The 21,734-nt window shown below is 34.3% G+C and overlaps 1 protein-coding gene across 3 annotated transcripts in view; it reads right to left on the bottom strand.

Moving 5' to 3' along the window:
* The window catches only part of lgs (BCL9 domain-containing protein legless), a 109,742-nt gene that overhangs the window by 82,011 nt on the left and 5,997 nt on the right, over positions 1 to 21,734 (bottom strand). For 2 of the 3 annotated variants that reach the window (XM_089239387.1, XM_089239388.1), the window contains exons 2-3: positions 17,786 to 17,883; positions 7,854 to 7,947 (exon numbers count right to left, since the gene is read on the bottom strand). In XM_089239387.1, the coding sequence (XP_089095513.1) occupies positions 7,854 to 7,947; positions 17,786 to 17,832 (141 nt within the window). In that variant the 5' untranslated portion in view covers positions 17,833 to 17,883. Of the gene's footprint in view, positions 1 to 7,853; positions 7,948 to 13,720; positions 13,856 to 17,785; positions 17,884 to 21,734 lie in introns of all 3 variants that reach the window. The other variant, XM_089239389.1, reaches the window with a different exon arrangement.

Genomic DNA, 21,734 nt, shown 5'->3' with positions numbered 1-21,734 from the left:
TGGTTTCCCATTTCAAAAATGATGAGATTGAAACCCAGGCATTATCCAGAGACCTTAGGAGCAACTTCGTCCAATGGGGAAAACAGACTGGCTCAACAGACCAATCCTGACGAGGCAGTGAGACTCTAGCAGGGAGAAGGCGTAAGTAGTAGCATTTTGCCCGCCATTACGTAATGATTTCTTGAAAATGTTCACCAATCGTGCGAACGAAACATCGAAAAACAAAAACTACTTCATGTTGGCCAAAAAATCCAAAAACTTTTAAGCTTAATTCTAATTTACTATGGCACTCATTAAACCTTTTAATTTCAATAAAAATAAATTGAAATTTTTTTTTTTAAACAAGGTGTTGAGTAAATGCACATCAGTCAAAAATGGGTTAAGGGTCATTCCATATCAAATCATTCAGCTATGAAACTCATGGTCACAAATTCAGTTGATTTTTTTTATTTGTTGCATTACCCACCCTTACTATGTAAAATATTATTTGCATATCTCTAAAACTTTGAGAAAAAAATGCTGAAATTTATTGAAAAATGATGCAGGTGACTTTTCCAAGGCTCAATTTTTAAGCTGCATTGTTTCATAAAATAAATAGTAACTCTTTAATTTTCAATATATTCATTTTTGTGGAATTCTTTGTGTGAAAAAAAGAAATTTTTCTAACTTGTTTTTAGACCAGAGGCACAAGAGTTACCAAAACAATTTTTTTTTTAAATTGCTCCTAAATATATAAAATAGACTACGGGAAAAAAATGGCTATTTGACCATTAATATATTATTCATTCTGGATGGCAACACAAAATTTATTTGATCATTTTTGTCGCACCACTGTCATTTTCTGCACACAAGGGCTAATTAGACCGGGAATTACAATTTATAACAGATTCCGAATGGCAGGCTTGTTTTCTATACTTGTCGAGAGGTTGGTGCGCTAACCTCTTATTAATTAACACTATAACACTCAAAAACAATTTTAAATTAACATAGTATAAAAGAAATTATTTTATTCCAATATTTTAATTCTTTACAAAAATAGTTTCAATTTTTGATCTTCAGAACAATGTCGTCTTAACGCATGGGCCCACCCAGGCAGCCTCACAAAAATGAGATCCAGTCGAAATTTTCTAGGATTTACCAGGTAGGGCCTCCGAAAAACCACTTGGCCCACGGGCCCCATGATACTCTTAAGATGGCCCTGCTGCGGGGGCCTCTTATAACCCTCCCAAAATTTTGCTTTTGGTGAAAATCCGGGTTTGAAAACAAATTTCTTTTGAGTGACCCACTTTCACTCAAAAAAGACCTAGATTTTTTGAATAACCTGGGTCCCAGGTAAATTAGAGTACAGCGGCATCTCTGTACATTAACTGTCAAAATAATGTTTATTCTTCTAGTCTTCCATTCAAAATATTCAACAGCAGTTAAAAAAATGTTCAAAAACTCATTCCTTGTCAAAAAAAAATCTGGAAAATCATGTTTTCTACTACAAAAAAAATTTATAAAAATTAAGTTTGAATTATTTTGTGTTGCAATCTAATTTTTTAATACAAAGGAGTAAATTTTTTCTGCATTTTTTTTGCAAATATTTTAATGAAAATTTCATTTGAATGTATTGAAAATTTGCAAAATAAATTATTTTCATAAACAATGTTGTTTGAATGGTTAACCTCAGAAACGTCATTTGTACCATTAGATAGCATTTACTTTCTCAAAAAGTCTGAGATATGTGCATGAAATTTTGCACGGTAAACAAGGATGATGGAAGTAATAAATAAAAAATATCAATTTAAATCTGGGATGATGGGCTTCATTTAAGTAGTTAATTGAATGATTTGAAATAAGAGCGGCCCAGTCTTATTTCAATAAATTTTGTGTTATGAGCCAGAATATATATATAATATATATATTAACCCTTTATATCCTGAATTAATTTATCAGTATATATAACTTCTTGATAATATTTTTGCTTCATTAAATATGTTTTGGTGCAAAATAGCCCTAGGAAAGAGAATAAAATATTTTTATGGTGTTTTAGTGATGAATTATGCAGCCGGTACTAAGTACAGACAGGAATATAGGTAATATGTAAGGAAAAAAAATTTCAAACACACATTTTTATTTACAGAAGATGACTCAAGATAATACTTCTGAAAAAAAAAATTTCATTACAACAGAAATACATTGCAAAATGAACATTTTGAGTGAGGTTTAGACTACCTTTCGGATGGAGCACATCGCACGTCTTCCCATGCTGCACAAATGTAAGCCAATGAGCTCCAGATTTTGTTTCCTGATGTCTTTGGGGGCAGAAAACTTATTCTTCCTTCTCTTCTTTAGCTGTTTTGGTGTGGTGCTGACAGCAAGATGTGACCTATTTTCTTTACTAGGCTACTTCCTTGGGCTATGAGTGCCACATTGCCAAGATTCTTTGAAATTCCAAGTGAAATTTCTCAATGTATTTCTTTATAAATGACAAGCATCGACATATGCCATTTCAAGCATCACGAAGAACAGTCTGTACCATTATTTCTTTGACTTTCTGTCCCTGTAATATAGTGAGCGCAGCATATCTGGCTTGTCTACTCTGCCCATTGATGAATATCATAGGTGCTACAACATCTTTTTTCCTATATCTCCATCTCGACAACTCAATGTAGTTGCCTCAGTAAAAATCATCCCCCATTATTTTGTTTTCCATACATTCAAGTAATTATTATAGGGGAAAAACTACTCTCTCATTACCTGTCGGTACTTTATAGTACCGGCATACATTTTTTACTCTATGATAGAAAATAAAATAGTAATTTTCAAATAAAAAGCAGGGAAAACTTACCTGTACAGTATAGAAGAGAACAAAAATAATAGACCAATAAACTGGTAATTACTGACTAAAGTCACTCAAATAAACATGCAAATCAACTCTACTCTAAAATTTCTTTCTAATGCTACATGGAAAAGATAGAATGCCCACAGCAAAAAAAAATAAAAAATAAATATATATACATTTCTGCCTTTACCTACCACCTGCTGTCAGAACTACACTCATAGTGTCCTTGTAGATACTGTCAGTAAAAGTGATCATATTATGAAGATATAAGCCTTTGATTAAAGCTGTACTTTCAAGTACCGTCAGGATATAAAGGGTTAATGGTCAAAAAGCCATTTTTTTCTGTATAGTATTTTATTTCATATACTTTTAGGAGCAATTAAAAAAAAATTGTTTCGATAACTCTTGTGCCTCTGATCTAAAAACAAGTTGGAAAAATTGTATTTTTCTCACAAAAAATTACACAAAATAAAATTTACTCAATTTTTTGAGTATAAATTTAAAACGTTAGTGTACAAATTATTTTTATTCATATTATTCTACATGTTTTTGTAAACACTTAAGTGAGAATTTCACTAGAATATATTGAAAATTCAAAAGTTACAATTCATTTTATCAAACAATACCTCTTAAAAATCGAGCTTCAGAAATATCATGTCATTTTTCAATATACAGGGTGATTATAAAAAAAACTATCCCGACAAATGGGCCCCTAACTATCATACCATTCACAGAAACTGAATGAAATTTTGGCATAAGGTATTTTGATGTATGCGCTCAAGAATGATATGGAAAACAACAGTGTCACTCTAACAGTTACGGTTACAGTGAGAAAATTTCGAAAATATCAAATGGCAACAACAAGTTTTTTGTATTGGGATGTGATCTCCATTGTGAAAAACCCTAAATAGCGTTCGAACGGCAACTGTAGCATGAAAATCACCGGCGGTAGATAGGCTAAAAGTGAGGACAACCAATAAGGACAGAGAAGCAGCATAAAATAAAGCATTTTATTGTGTTTCACAAATTTCCCACATGACCTTGTGGAGGACTAATCAGGCTGGGATCTCAGCCGAAGAAACGGTGTGACGAATGAAACGAACATTAATGCTCTGGTGCACGGCAAAGTCCTTTTTACTTTTTCCTTGCCTAGCTCCGGGGATTTTCGTGCTACAGGTGCCATTCCAACGCTATTTAGTGTTTTTCAGTATGGAGATCGCATTCCAATACAAAAAACTTGGTGTTGCCATTTGATATTTTCGAAATTTTCTCACTGTAATCATAACTGTTAGAGTGACAGTTGTTTTCCATATCATTCTTGAGCGCATACATCAAAATACCTTATGCCAAAATTTCATTCAGTTTCTGTGAATGGTATGATAGTTAGGGGCCCATATGTCGGGATAGTTTTTTTATAATCACCCCGTATATACACATAAATTTCAACATTTTTTTTCTCAAAAAGTTTTAGAGATAAGCAAATAATATTTTACATGGTTAGTAAGGATGGTAAATGCAACAGATAAAAAAAAAGTCAACAAAAACAAAACCTATGACAATGGGTTTGATTTCGGCATTTTGCTGGACAATTTGAAATGGAATGACCCTTAAATTTACCAGATAATTTGCTCAAACTTCAGTCTAGGATGATGGATTTAATCGGTGATATTATTGTTGAAAAAATGTGAAGAAAACTAACATCATTATAATGCTAACATAATAATAATGCTAACGCATAATAATTTATGCGTCTTTTGTCCTTATAACACTTATTTTAATTTAATTTAATTTTTATGACAAAATATGTGTAGTGCACCCATCACGTATGGGAAATACTGATTAAGTGGTTGAATTTAAATGATATTTCTGCATTATTTCTTTTAAAAGTATTATACTTCAATCAGGGATTATGCATAATCACTGGCAAAAGTGATGATTATAGGAAAATTCATCAAACTTCCTGAAGTGATTGGTAATCATGCATAATAACTTGTAATTATGTACAGTTACCAATTCATTACATTTTGCCTCAACATATATACCACGTGTCAACGAAATACATCCACCAGAATGGACGCTATATAGGTCAGAGAGTCGTGTCTCTCTCAATTCAATTATAACTATCTTGTATATACATTGCTTGACAAATGCCCAAACTTTTTCCAAGCCGTGTGCCATAATATGAAATCTAACACGCAGACAAGTCAGGAGTCATGCTCTCTGATGAACCATGCTACAGTATCAATAGTGATTCTGGACACTAGCTTATGGCGGCATCATGCAGATGAAGCCAAGGAGCGTGAAGTCATTCAACCTGCACTGTATATAAGCAGTGAGCTGTGATCGACTACTTGCTTGCTTATTTTTAACTTGTCACTCACCTGTACGTGTGCTGGCGTTGCGTTGCTAATATGTACGTGTTACTATGTTAAACTAATAATTTTCCATTGTTGTTAATTAAACCAAAATTGTTGTGTTACAACTGTGAGTCTCATCTTTGGAGTCAGATGTATTGAGTATCTACTAGGTGTCTTCAATAGTCACTAGATATGATTTTTTATCATTGTGGCTGATCAATCAATGATTTTATACAAAAGTGGCCATTGGGCAACTAAAGTTGGACACCTTCTGGACACCAGCTACTATGGAGAGAGCAGAGAACTTGTAAGAGGGCTTAGCCTGCCCCACAAAAATTCATAGATACACAATTTAATTGTATTATACAGTGCATGTCCCGATGTTGACGATCCTGAATCTTGTACACGTGGGACGTCCAGCAACTATGTTCAAAAAATCGAACTGAAACACATTGAATATATATATATATATATAAAGTCATAACATATTTTTAGAGTACCTACCTTGCTAAATATAGGTTTTGCAGTCTACAAGATCATCATCTATAAAGCTGGGATTACACTATAAAAAGTTTGATAAAATATCTTTTACAAAACTTGTAAAAAGAACCAGTAAGCCTATTGTTACATTTGCTCAAATGTCACTGATCTGCTTATTGGTTGCATTTTTCAAGTTTTATAAAAGATGTTTGTCAAAATTTTACAGTATAATTCCAGCCTAAGAAAAGGATTGTTTAAAAGTTGGAGAAAATTTGTTTGATTGAAAAATGAAATGGAATTTCTTCAATATTTGAAAAATGCTCCTGTGCCACTTGTGGCATGCATGCAGTGGAGTTGCTTTTCATCTGTATAAAATGTAGTGCACTAGTATTATTTTATTGTTTGTATTATTTCCTTGTTTTCTTGATTTGAAGGAAAATCATGATGCCATTGCTGTTTGCTAAAACACCATTTTTGTCTAGTGCTGTAAATTTTCATTTCTGACCACATAATGTCTGTCAGACATAATTTTGAGTGAATACGATAGTGGTCAAGCAGTTGGAGTTCCCAAGGCAGATCAAAGTGTCACTGAAGTTGTTACAGTAACAGGCGTGTTGAAGAGTGATCTTGTAACTAAAAAAGGCCTCTGAAGGTGGAAGTGCTGTGCGAAAGCATGGTTGAGGCTGTGGGAGGATCACTACACAGCAAGAGGATAGCCTAATAACCCCAAAGCAGAGTGTTTTGCATTTTTCTGCAACATGCCCTCAGCTGACTGAAAATGTTCTGGTGGTAAAAATTCCCATAATAGTATTTTTCTACACTGTTCTTGAAATTCTTCCAGATTGTTCTGCAACATACGTCACACATTTCGGCATATTCTGCTTTGGGGCAATGGCAAAAAGAGCTAGAAATTTCATTTCTTACCAGATAGCTGCAGACCTTGCTAATGCTACTGACACTCAAATATGTGCAAGAACCATTTCTCTGTGCTAAATAATGTTAGCTTATATGCACAGAGAGAGGTCTGTAAAATACATTCCGATATGAGCACAACATCCTCAAAAAAAAATAATGTTGGTGTAATGAACATATTAATTGGGATCAGTAACAGAAGTCCAGAGTCATGCTCTCTGATGAACCATGCTACTGTATCAATAGTGATTCTGGACACCAGCTACAATGGAGAGAGCAGAGAACTTGTTACCATCAACAGAACATCTAGGAAATTGATCGCTATGATATGGGCAGTTATAATGCACAATGGCAAAACTCTGCTTCATATCTTTGATGGAGATACCATGAAATCACAGCAGTATTGCACAAACATTCCCTTCGGTCACGTCCATCTTTTTCCATGCGCAGTTGGTCTAGATTTTCAGTTCATGGATGGCAATGTCTGTCCACATAAAACAGATGAAGTGTCTGACACACAAGCAAGTGAAGATATTAAGCACATGACATGACCTGCATATTTGCTAGCCCTAAATTCCATAGAGCATGCTTGGGATGAACTGGGCAGAAATATTGCTTAAAGACATAATCTGCCTAAAACCATGCAAGAACTCAAAATCATTTTGAACGATGAATGGGTCAAAATAACTCAAGCACTCTTAAAACATTCAGTGGGCAACATGCACAACAGATGCCAAATATGCATTAGTGTCCGATCAGACTTCATACTGCGAAACTCATATCTGTCCTACTTCAAATAGAAGGATCACTTTTGATGAGAATGACATGACCTCAGCCACCTCGTTGGGCATTTTGCTTGTTGTGGCGTTGTATTTGTATAAATATACTGTATGCACTCATGTGTAAGCCAATCTCTGAGGACCACCAAGACCTCAAGAAATTTAAAATCTGTGTATGAGCATACATCCTAAAATTAGGCCGGTATTACACTATAAAAGTTTGATAAAAGTACTATTATAAAACTTGAAAAATGCAGCCAATAAGGTCAACAGTTGCATTTTCTAGAATGTAACCAATAACCTTATTGGTTAGATTTTTCAAGTTTTATAAAAGGGATTTTATCAAACTTTTATAGTGTAATACCGGCCTTAGACACATTTTAGAGAAGAAATTAAAATTTCCAAGATATAAAAGCTACAATGAAAAATAATATTGAAACCTTCAAGATCTTTGTCTCAAAACAAACAAATATTTGTTAACGAAAAAGTAACTTTTACCTTTCTTTGTGAGAGAGTTATTTTTCTACTTTTTTCATCAAAAATAAATAGTATCTCTGGAAGTTTCCTGCCAAAAGTACCAGAAATAGGATTTCTGCAACATAAACAATTCTTTAAAAACTTTTAATTCACAAAAAATATTCAAATACATGTAAAAACATGTCTAATAATTTGAAATGCAAATTGAAAAAATCCTGTAGCAATGTATATATAATTCATTATACTTTTGATTTTTTAAAGGGTGTTTCAGTTTTATACCCTTTTTCATTTTTATACTCATTTTGTTTCATACAGTGTGTCTATGTAATGAAATTTTACGTGTTCCGAACTGTCTACAACCGGAGTACCTTCCATCAAATAGTTATACAATTTCAGAAATGTCACAAGTTTTTTTTAAAAGACCAGCTTGCATTTGTGCCTTAAAATTGGAAAATAATTCCTGCTGACTAACACTGTGTGGATCAATGCAAAACCATTAGAATACCCGCATGAAAACACAGCAGCATATTATGAGTCTAATACTGAGGAGTGATTCTTCGCGAAGAAGATGCCAGCTATAGATTAGAAAATCACATACAAAGCCAACTGCATCCGCCCACCGCAATGAAACTACAATATCGACCTTGTTAACTTGAGTTTGAAATCCATGCAATGAGTATTTTAGAATAAGAAAAGGGTCTCAGCTGTAACCAACATTGACATCACATGACCAGCTAGCATCGAAAGTTAATGTAAAATTTGATTATTTTTATCTCTTGTTTTCTTTTGGAAACCTTGCACCTTCCAGCAGATGTTTCAAAGTTTTCATTACTCAACATGGAGGGATCTCCATCAAAGGCTTGAAACAGTATTTTATCGCTCAAACCTACATTGAAAAAGTTTTGTATTCAGAGATGGTATTTTTTTTCGGCCCAAAATATGCTGAGAAATTTAATTTTCTGGATGTTATGCTGAAACAAATATTTGGAAAGAAAAGTGATTTGTCTCCTCCGAGAATCGAACCTGGATCCACTTGCATACTGGGCAAGTGCGCTAACCAATACATCAGAGACAACTTTTCAATTCCTTATAATAAGCATTAGTAGCGTGAAGCATTGAATGGAGACATAGCAGTCTCCCTTAACTACAGCAATTTTTGCCCCAGTTGGCATTTTTGTATTACCCGAGGGACCCAGTTCAATTCCCGGAGGAGACAAATCACTTTTCTTTATAATTATGTTATATATATCGAAATATTAGTTTCGGCATATAACATCCAGAAAATTCAATTTCTCTGAAAAAGTTTTTTTGCAATTCCGACTATTTTCACTGCACAGAAAAAACTAACAACTGCATCTAGAGCCATAGATATATTTTTGGATATTTTTAATCACTGACTTTTTTTATGGCGAATTATGGTAAGTAGGCAAATTTTATATACATTGATACCTCGGCTAACGAACACATCAGCTTAAGAATTTTTTAGCTAATCAACAGTTTTTTTGGTGCTTTTCTGTCTTGCGTAACAAATATTCTAGATCACATGGATGCATGCACCAACATGAAACACCGTGTCGTAAGCTAAATTTTTGTGTCAATCAAAAGGAATCCAATGAGCGTCACACGAGCCAGATTAATTTATTTACACTGTGGAATCGCTTCCCAGATACTCTTTCAGAAAGATTTTGAGCCATTTCATGTAAACTGAATGATTAAGATAAGAAAAAATACATTTAAAAAAGCCTTAGTGCAGGATCACACTATAAAAGTGTTGTAAAAGTTCTTTTATAGATCTTGCAAAATGCAACCATTGAGCATATCAGTTACATTTGAATGTAACCAGTAGGCTTAGTGGTTGAATTTTTTTTCAAGTTTTGTAAAAGATCTTTTACCAAACTTTCATAGTGTAATCTTGGTTCCCGACCTGAACAATTTCAGTGGATACAGTAATACTCAACGTTAGATATACCCAAAAATTCCAAAACGAACACCGCTTTACGCGTTTCGGAACAATATGAAGTTCCTTCATCAGTGGTAGAAACAAAGAAAGAAAATATTGAAAAACTCCTTATAGCAGGAGTTACTCGCTGTTGTATACTTGTCTACAAGAGCGTGCCGTGTTCGTTTTGGAATTTTTGGGTATATCTAACGTCAATTATTCAATTGTATTATCAAACCCAAAAGGTATATATATAATTCATTTCTACAGTAATACTCTTACACAAAGTTTAACAGTCTGGGCATTCTAGAATCTGGTTCTTAAACTTTTTTCCCATGGCCCCCTTTCAACCATTTCTCATTCCTATAGTGAATTTATAATATGATAAAAAAAAAAAAAAAATGATGGTAATTATCCGGGCCATGCCCCCACGTTTTCCCATTAAAAGACAATCATTTAAATATTGTTTGAAGTATAAATGTGTGTTTGAATTTAATTTTTAATTTATGAAAATAATGAAAAAGCAAAATAAACGTAATACAACACAGTAAAAAATACATAATAAATTATTTTCAATCAATGTAAGCTTTGCGCTTGAAGATGGCATAATGTCATCGTGTTACTGTACAGGATGAAGTTTTTATTATTTACAAATCTTTTTCTTTGGTAAATTTGAATTTTGGTAGATCAGAATTTCAAACTAATCAGAAATTATAAATCAGATTTCGAATAAGAAAATTATTGGTTTATTGATTATAATTTCGATACGGTAAGATTTACATTCATTGTCAAAATCTGATGTCTCATTGGATGACAAGCTATCTCCAAGTGGCTTTTTGGTTCACAATGTGACCTCTCTCCCACAGGCGAACGAAGCAACGTGTGAGTTGGCATACATAATATTTCACGTAACAGACACTATTACATGTAATGTACAGGGTGCATAGGTAACAAGACATATGGTATTTTACTGGCAAACTGTGTTCAACCTACAGGAATACTTTCAATTAGAAATATTATCCAAATAACGTGTAGTACTCAGATATGCCATTCATGTTGCAAGGGGTTGTTAGTTATTAAAATAAAAATGTTAACTTTTTATACATACACCGTGTGCTCAAAAACCCAATTACAAAGTTGTTGCCCCCGTCTCTCCTGATGCTAACAAAATCGCTTCAACTGCATTTAACGTTTTTTGGTTAGTTGTCTTCAAATAAATGTTACTGTCAGTAAAGTGACACTGTATGAATTATACATTCATCTCGAAACCTTATCATTATTGATAACACAAGCAGAAGTGCCAACTTTTGGAATCCAGAAATCCGGAGATTCTCCCGAAGGGGGTATCCCCCCCCAGACACTCATGGACTCGATCGCAAGAAAAAGATTCACAAAATTTTTTTTTTAATCAATTAAGAAAAAGTTCCATTCCTTCCCCCCCCCCCAAGGCAAGTTTCTGCATTGCCCCATAGAATAGAGAAATCTAATAGAGAAATAGAAGAGAGAGAATTCTGCATAGAATAGAGAAATCACATCTACATATACTGTTCATAAAACATAAGTTTCCTTTTGTGGATGCTATCAGTGATTGATCATCTTGGGCATGTGAACTCTTAAAAGCTTTATATAGCTTTAAGTTTTATATTTTCTTTCTGAAGACATATTTAATCTGAGGAAACAATTAAAAACTTACAAACACAAAGCTGCTGACAAAAAAAATTGTTTACCGCACGGCTGTTAATGGAATACAATAACGATTATACAGGAATTTCGGCAACCAAGGGCTTCCCCCTGATAAATGATTGCTGATAAACGCTACGCAAACAAAGTCACGTCTTTGCCAATTGCTTAAATGCGGTCACCAAGACTTTTTTACGGGTGCACGATGGAAATTACCACAGCTGTCCTCTATGGGTGTTCTCCCTAACGAAAACGGCAGACATTGACGTCATGACAACATGAAAGCACGCGTCAAATCTAATTTTCTGCCAAAATCCAGAGAAATTTTAACAAATCCGGAGAGCAGGAGGAAGAATGAAAAATTCGGAGTCTCCTGCCTAAATCCGGAGAGTTGGCAGGTCTGCACAAGCTTATGACAAGGGCTCTGATTTTTATAACCTAAAGATGAAACGTAGTTGCTAATAACTTATTAGCAACGTTTCATCTTTAGGTCATAAAAATCAGAGCCCCACTTATGAGAAATTGAATGAACACACAAAAAAAATCATTATGCTTGTTTTCGTGGAACTCTTAAAATTTTTGGTACTTCAAGTGCTAAATTTCATCTTTCAACTACTCAGATCCTTATTTTCAGTGTTGAAATATCCTGCCAACCAATCAAAAATCAATCAAATCTTTATATTAATGTTACTTAAATAGGGAAAAAATTTCAAAAAAAAATATTCTATGCATTTTGTTTGAAATTAAATTTCAGACAAAAATTTGAGAACCACTGGTGTAAAATAAAAAATGTTAAGTTTTTCCATCTTCCTTTAAATTCTCTTCCTTCCAATTGTAAAGTTGTTCATCTCAGCATTCGGTCAGTTTCCATTTTTTCATAGTACTTCTTAGTGTTTCATGAAACTTACTTTGAAATTTTAGGCAATTCTTAGAATGAATTAAACTATTGCGTTTTAGTTAGCGAATGTGATTCCAGTACGTAGTATCTTTATTAACTGGGGTATCACTATATAAAAAGAGCTTCAGGAAAGTAAAATTAGAAGTCACATTGAAAAGTATGTCAAAAGATATAGAGTTCTCAGAATTTAAAAAGGAAAATTCAAAAAATTTAATGATGTTGATATCTTTGCCCCAAATGAATATTATTCTTCAAATGCTGTAATTAAAATTCATTCTCTTAAACAAAATATTTATGTAAAACTGGATGGCTCCAAATTATTGGAAATTCTCACAACTGGAATTGTTTTTTTTTCATAAATTCTGAGTTTTATTTCTCTATATTTGAGTTATTTCTCTCATTAATTTTCAATTTTTCGATTATTTCTTTTATTACTTTTTGCAATATTTTCATCAGTTCTTGAATTATTTTCATTAATTCTTAAATTATCTTTAACTAAAAAAATGTTTTCACTTATTCTGGAATTGTGATTTCTCTTTCAGTAATTTCAAATTCTCATCAATTCTGAGCTTTTGTTTATAAGGGTTCATATTTTTGTATAGATATTTTTCAGCATTCCCATGCATCAACGGCGTCAGGGCTAGTGAGGGTGTAGTGCATAGTTTCCCAAACTTTTTGTTCCATTGCCCCCTTCAATTTTTTTTTTCTCTCATCACCTCCCTACTTAAACGAACCCATAGGATCCCATGTTAAAAACCAGTAGCTTCTATCACCCCTCCTTAAGTTACTCGCCTAAAGTACCAAAGGATGTAGAGTTGTCACGAGTTCGATACCCGGTTCGTCTTTGTCAGAAAAATTTCCTGACAGAGGTACAACAAAAACAGTGACAAGACCGCAGGAAAAAATTTCTACCACAGGGAGTCTCCCATTAAGGGGTTAGCGCATCAACCTCTCGATGAGTATAAAAACAAGCCTGCCGTTAGGAATCAGCAATAAATTGTAGGTCACGGTCTAATTAGCCCTTGTGTGCAGAAAATGACCATGGTGCGACAAAAATGATCAAATGATTGTCCCTCCCGGACCATTCCATCGCCCACCAAGGGGCTGCCCACTTTAGGAAACACTGGTGTGAGCACCCACAGCATTTTGTAGCACCAATCTGCAGCACCCGCAGAATTAGTTCAGAAACTGAAATCTCCCATATAAAAATAAAGCCAAGCACCCATAGGTCTAAACATTACTGATGCTTCGGCTGTGCATTTTGTAATAATGTTATGAATTTTTGCATACAGACTTTTTTCGCAAAAATATATGAAATCATGGCTCAAGAGAGCCCAAAAAAATGTCTGGATCCCAAACCAATCTACTCACATTGTTAAGATGTCTTGAAACTACTGCTGCAGCAACAAATAGATTTGTAACCAGATTGTATGTGGATATGTATGACCCATCTCAGAAGCCCAACAAACCAAGTTCTGGTTGCAACCCATAGGTTAAGAGCTTTTGCTTGGGGTAAAAGGAAGAAAGAATGAGAAAAATCAATATACAAAAATTTCCAAATATCAAAAATATACAAAAAATACCAGAAGGGGGAAAAAGTAGAAATAACTCTGCAGCATATTAAAATTCATGTAGTCATGATGACTAAGAAAAAAAAAAAGAAGTTCCATTCATTCGCGGGTGACCTTGAGGATGGATGTTTTCCCAGGGAAAACACGTTATGTGTTACCGGCTCCATATAATACACTACAATCCATTTTTCTGCTGTTATTTCCTGCTTCTCCTTCACAGTGTGGCCGTATCCTTGATATTGGGTTCAGCCAGAGCCAGAACTAGAGGGGGAGGGGGCAATTGCCCCGGGTGGCAAAATTTAAGGGGGTGGGGTGGAAACAAAGAAAACCATCATAAAATTGTCAAATTTTAAAGTTGTTGGGGCAGCAAAATCATGTTTGCCCCGGGCAGCAAAAATCCTAGTTACGGCACTGGGTTCAGCATTATGAATTCTATTATTGATCCTGTAGAAAGCATTATTGACAACTTTTCAGAAGCTTTGGAACAAGTTTCAAAAGAATTTGGGAACTCACACAGGACAAAAGTCAATCTAGCTATGAAAAAATTTCTTCCCATAAGGCCAGAAATGTGTCATTGGCCCTCAAGGCTGAAATTGAAATTGCTTATGAAAACCTCTAGTATAAGGGCATTATCAAGCCAGTTAATGGTCAAGAATGGACTATTTATGTTGTGACAGTTCAAAACCATCAAGTCAGGTTCATTTGTGTGATAATTATAAAGTTAAGCTTAATAAAGCTATGGTTGCATTTCCATATCTGATCTTTTCAATAAATAATTAAATCAAAGGGGTTATATTTCATGCCGAAATTGATCTCGCACAAGCATATTTGTAATTTCCTGTGTATAAGGAATTTGCCATGGCGCAGACAATTAGTCAAAGATGTAGTTGGTTTCGCTGCATCACCATTCTTTGGAACTGGCTTACACTCTGCATTCTCATTAGCGCAAGAACAGAAAAATTTAGTAATCTCTTTCATGGGTTTTTTTTTTACAAAACTCCAACTTTACATGCTTTACTACGATAAATCCCTCTATATATAACGATAGTCTTAGAAGATTTTTGAAACTACTATAACAATATTATGGTCCTATATTATATTTTGTTAAAAATTGTTTTGAATTTACATTTAAATTTGTCACTTGTTTTCCTTCTTCTGAAGGCATCTGATAACATCAATATTTTGCACTAAAAAATCCCTCAAAGCTAAAGAAAGTTTTTGGTACTGCTACTTTCTGTGTAAGACACAAAAGTGCAATGCGGTAAACTTCTTTACAGGGGCAATGCATCTTAGTGAATTTTTATAACAAATTATTTGATTACAATTTTTAGCAATTAATAAATTAATAAATTCATAAGAGCACATTTTCTAAATTTATTAACAATGTCGATGTATAAAATATGACAACAGCATAAATTTGATCTCACATAAGGATAATTTTGCCTCTCGATATAATGATAATCCCTCTACAACGATATGGTCCTCAGAATATTGTTATATCGGGGGGGGGGGGGGAGTTGTGTATTAAAAAAGAATTCATTTTCAACAAAAGTAAGTCTCCATTCTATTGCTATTCAGGAGAAATTTTTGTATTGAAGTTTAAATATTAAGCTTGGGCATCATGGGAGAGATGGATAAATCTGTCACCACCGTCAACAAATCTATTGCTGCCGGCAAAGACGATCTCCCTGCAGTCAACTCATCCACTGCCAAAGTCAAAGAGGATGCCACTCCTCCATCGCTGAAGTTAGAGAGGATGTCGTCACTGTGAAGGGAACCACTGCCATAACTGGGGTGAAGGATGTCGTCATCGCTGGAGTGAAAGAACTCTCCCAAGAGATGAATGCAGTTGACGAGAAGCTCTCAAAGAGGATACTGGAGCGCAAAAAGAAAATCCAAGAGCCAATATCTTTCGTGGATTCTCAATACGTTCTGCTAGCCGTAGCTAACACCAACCAGCCGAACATCAAGCCTTCGACGTATGATGGTAAGAAACAGTGGTCAATCTACAGGACCCAGTTAGAGATCATTTGCCTCTACAAACAAATGGGACAGTATACTCAAGGCCTTCTACCTTCCGTCATACTCCCAGGAGCTGCTGCTGAAGTGCTGCAGACGCTTGCTGCCAAAGATCGATCCAGCTATGAAGCTCTGATGAATGTACTCGAGTTGAGGTTTGGAGAAAACTATCTCAAGGATTCTGCCAGCTGCAACTCAAAACCAGGTAGCAGAGAGAGAGAGAGAGAGAAGACCAAAGAAACCTTGCAAGAACTGGCCATGGACATAGAAAGGCTCTCGCACAGTTGGCTTACCCATACTCATAACGGACATCAGGGATGGATTGACCTTACAGTACCTCGTCGATTCTGTCAAGGATCCAGACATCCAGCAGGCATTGCAACTGGGGGAATACAAAGACGTGAAGAGAACACTTGTCTACACAGTGAAATTTGAAGCAGCTCATCAGGCTTCCAGAAGAGAATGAAAAGTGGGCTGCAGGTTGTGAAATACCCCCATCTGACATCACAGAATTAAAAGCACTCCCCCCTGAAGAGTGTCAGGAACAATTGTGGGAATCAAAAAGACAAACCATTGGTGTGCTGGAAATGGCCACCTGAAGAGTACATACTCAGTCCCTGCTGCCAGTATGGGAGATGCACCACGGCGAGTGTACCAAGTCTCACAGATGCATGGTCGAAACCATGGACGTAAAAGGCAAAATCGATGAACTTCCATGTCGGATGGTCATTGACACAGGAGCCAAGGAAAGCATCATTATGGCAGACCTGGCTTGAAAATTCCAGCAGTGACTTCTCTATGTGCCAGCATCATTATGCATTAAAACACATATAAACTCTATATTCAAATAATATAATATGACAATTAATGGTTTATAAATTATTTATAGAAGGGGTTCTTAATCAGGAGTCCTTGGAGAGATTTCAAGGGCTCTGTGACCTAGGGTGTAAAAAAAGCAATTAACTCATTGTTTTTAAATAGCCTATAAATTTCATTTACTTTCAATACATGTTGTGTAGGTTTACAGATAAGTAAATGAATAAGAATTCAGTATCTACTTGGAGGGTGTCATTTACAATTTATTCAAAGATTTCTGAAATGGTTTATTAACAGCAGGTGTATATACTTATCTGACCTTATCTTTCTCAATATATACGGATATAATCAGATATGAATTCACACAAAGTCTTTTCAATTAAAAAAAATTTACTTATCCACATTATTCTTGGAATCCAGAATGTATACTTCCTACAATATACATAAAAAGAGCGTGTAGAGAAGCAATGGGACACTTCAGTTTAGTTTAGTTTTTTTTGTTTTGCTCTTTAACTAAGTTTTAATGCCATAACTAATCCAAACCACACCCAAAGCATCATCTGTGGAAGTCATGTAAGAAAATGTTGAACTTTTGAGCATTTATATGAAAAAATCCAAAAGACTGCAGAAGACTAAATAAATTCCCCCTCAGATCACCTAGAACTGGTTCCAGAAACTTCACCAGGTTCATTTTTGAGCTAGATCTCAGTCAGCTCATTTCATGGAGGCCATAAATATGAAGTAATGTTAATTAAGTAGTTATAACAATCCTCTACCACCTGACTCACTTGTCCTGACTATCAGAAAAATTTACCTTTTGACCATTTATCCATGGTTACCTTGTGGCTCCTTTGCCCAGTGATAGTTTACCCATGGCTCATTCGCCCAGTAATTGTTGACCCGTGGCTTCTTTGCTCTAAAAGCCACATCTCAACTCTCTCATTGCAGTGATGGTTGTACAATTAGTTGGTAAAGACTACTTTAGTTCTCTGCTGACAATGTGTTAGTAAAGTTAAGAAAAATTACTTACAATGTATGGTTTCCTGGTATAAAATCACAAAAAATGAGCACATACATCAGCTAAAATGGGGAATGAATAGAATAATCTGTTCCAATAAGTCAGAGTACCTAAATACAAAAATTAAAGGTGAAAATTAAATAATTTCAATGGAAACAATGATTCAAATTAGGACAACAGAACTTATTCACCTGCGAAATATCCCACTAACCATTAACTCATGGCTAGACAAATCCCAGACACCAAGTCGCTATGGCCAGTTGAAAATTGGTACCAGAGCTTAAAATTTTCTATACATAATTACTGAATTATAGTCTAAAAATGACACAAAATTATATGATTTCATGGCAGTGTGTCCTCCAGGGTTTTAGCTACTGTCATATTTTTCGCAAAATGCGAAAGAAAATCTTAGAATGTGAAAGTAGTAATAGCCACTTTCGCAAAAATGCGTACAGGAGGTACGAAACAAATAGACATCAAACCATTAATCATTAGCATTGTAGCATTTTGCTAAAGCTTTTCCCCCATTTTCGTTTTTTTGCTAAAGGAAGTTTTTATCTAGTTTAAACCAGGATTATCAAATTTGCTCCTCGGGTAGATACCCATTTTCCCCCGGGCTGCTAAAAAACCCAGGTTTTTTGGGGAATATTGTTTGTTTTTGAAGAAAATGTGTTGCTTTCAGGTTAAAATTTTAGTTTGAGCTTAGTTTATATATTATAAAATTTGCTGCATAGTACAGTGTTTAGAATATCCCTATATTTTTAAATATTTTTAAATGATTTTTTAGGAACAAAAATTTGATGATAAATAATTTCTTGGAATCACAAACACACACACACTTTTTAAGATTCTACTGACTACCTTTTTTTATGTAAGCATTTAGGTACGAGATTCACATATTAAAATATGTTACAAGAAATCACAAACCAAAAATGTAACCATAGACCTTAGTTTAACAAATATAACTGATATATGTGATAAGCATACCCACAGAAAATTGCTTATTTATAATATACAATTTTTCACACACACACAAATCCTTGTATAAATTGAAGCGTCTGTGAAGTAAACCAATGTATGTAAACTGAATTTTCATTCAAAAAATGTTTACATTACTTTTTTTTATAAGTTTTATACAGATACACGAGACTTCATAACTGAAATATCAAGAGACAAAAAATAACATCTCATAACAAAAAGAAAATAACATTGTGGAATTCTTGAATTGAACATTGGTAACGAACACCTTCAAGTGAAACAGAACAAGTAGTATAGTTTTTCTTATGAAAATAACACCTAATTAGAAAATAAGCCTTAGCCTGATTTTTCTCAAGATGCTCATAATCTAAGCCCGACCCCAAAAATTTGCCTGTTAAAATCGTCAGCCAGATCAAGGCATTCTGTAGGTCTGTTGCTATACATGACATGAAAATTTACTATTGTCTATGATCGTTGATGACAGAGAACACATTCGAGAGAGATTGGGTATAGAAGAAAATTTAAAAGCAAGATAATCCGTCTCTGAATTAAGAACTATTGAACACTTCATGCTAAGCTTAATTGCATTATAGCCTAACTTATAATTGTTATTTTCTGTTAAATTTTTAATTTTCTCACTTTTCTTTTTTCCTGATCCCTTTATTAACTGGCCGGACTACCGACTGGAGTTTTTTCCGGCAAAATTGTGCTCTTCTGGGCAGTGAGCTTACATTGCTAATGTGACAGAGCCTGGTTGTGCTCAGTTTGTTCTGTTCAGTTCAGACACTTCATGCTACCTAAGATTAACTTTGAAAGCTACCGATTACGTTCAGATTATTTACTGGAATACTGGCCTGTTGTATCCCCCAATGCAACGGGAAGTATGTAATGATATTATATTCATCAATTCCGACACTATCGGAGCTATCAAAAAGTTCCCTGTCACACTCAGACAGTCCAGAGATGTGTAAAACTTGTTACAGAGGCCTCTGAACTAAAGTATGTAAGTATGGACCTCGACGGTAACCTTCATGGTGGAGGACAAGCGTCTTACCAATAAATCTAGCTGGTGCCTAAATTGTTTTTTGATTTGTCAAGCCCTGCATTAATTGCCAAGTTACACTGTTCTCAAAAAGTTAAGCATGAGGCAGTAAATTTGTAATGACTAAAAAAATATTGACATTGTAAATGACTAAAAACTTTAGATTGGATATACGCAGGATTTTATAAGAACTTAATAATGCAATTGATATGTTTATTTTTGAATAAGGTAAAAAAAAATTAACAATAATTAAACCAAAATTCATTCATTACAGAAACAATGATTTCATATATCTTAATGTTAACTCTAGCACCCCTCAGAGAGCAGTCCCTTTTCCATTACTTTTCTAAATTTATATCAATGATCTTCCAGGTACACTCAATAGCAATATTAGGCTTTTTGCTCACGATTCATACGCAGACATAAGATTTAATAGGCTGGGGCAATGATAATGATGTAAAGAATGAAGGGAGGGTAGGACCATGATGATGCCGATTCATATACAGTGGAACTTTGTTTAACAAGCAAAGACTTTAAACCAATTTAAAAATTCAATTAACGAGTAGTAATTTGCATTAGGGGCAAAAAAGGAATTTTTTTTCATTTAGTTTGATTTTATCACAAGCGACCGATGGTTTTTTGCTTTCACCCACACACCCCAAAGCAGAATATGCCGAAATGTGCGACATACGTCGCAGAACAACCAGTGCTGTTGCAGAACAATCTGGAAGAATTTTAAGGAAAGTGTAGAAAAACGCTATTATGTATATGTGAATTTTTACCGTAGAACATTTTCAGTCAGCTGAGTCTCAACGAGACGGGAACATGTTTGAAACAGAACAAAAACATAGTCTATTGAATAATTAATGCTATTTCAATAAGAAACCTCTCTAAGACAGAAACTGTCTACACGGAAATGGAAGGCATATTTAGTCTATTTGTAGATACAAAATCTGCTAAAACAGAAAGAATTTTTTGCCAAGTGCAAGTTTGTTTTTTCGATGGGAAGAAATTGAGGTTGTTCCCATCCCCCTTTTTGTTAGGAGAACTCTCACTTCTTGTAAAAACGATGAATGCTTATTATCCATCTGAACTGGTTCTGGGAAGTCACGTTGGGAGGAAGCGGATTTACTATTCAAAATTTAGTAAAAGCTTGTTTAGCATTTCATTTATGATGGAAATGGTGACTTTTGTTTAAAAACACTCCTATTTCTTGGGAAAAGTTATATAATTAATTTCTGGAGTGCAATACGTGAGGGAGACTGAATTATTGTTCACAATTTACATGGGTGGAAAATGGAAATTTGATTTTTGTAGCAGCAAAATTGTTGTTTTTGTAGCAGCAAAATTGTTGTTTTTGTAGCAGCATTTATCAGTTTTGTAGCACTTTAAAATTTTGGCAGTAAATAAAATACAGTTTTTTATATACATATATGGGTCATTTCCAAACAAAGCGTAATTTTTTTTTTCTAGTTCTTCATTTAATTCTCAGTCATGCAGTGTTTCTTAATTTGTTTCGATGGTATTTAATTTTTTTTAAATCATTGTTTGTAGCAAAATGTCAAAATCTGACTGTCCCAGCTTCAAAAAAGTATTAAACAAAGAGACTTGGTGCAAACCTGGAATTTTTTTTCAGAAAACTTGGAATCACATTTTATATATGTGCCATAGATGAATAAAACTGGCAATAAACATTTTGGAGGAAATGTTTTTTTTCTTATGAAAAACTATTTTTTTTTTTGTTCGTGTCCCGAAATTTTTTCCATCTTAAAATGTCCGCTCTGTTATGGTTATTTATTTAAGAAATATATTTTTATACCAGATTAAATCTGATAACACTTCCGAGCTCATTGAAAGATTTACTTTTAATGCTTGATCAACAATTTTGGATTTGACTTTTGCAAAATGACTTAATATTCATTTTATGTCTTTAGTACCAGA

Source organism: Pholcus phalangioides, unplaced genomic scaffold, assembly GCF_987345545.1.
Source record: "Pholcus phalangioides strain wild (caught in Gottingen) unplaced genomic scaffold, Ppha-v1.0 ptg000011l_1, whole genome shotgun sequence".
Taxonomy (NCBI): Eukaryota; Metazoa; Arthropoda; class Arachnida; order Araneae; family Pholcidae; genus Pholcus; species Pholcus phalangioides.
This window is presented reverse-complemented; position numbering and strand designations above follow the sequence as displayed.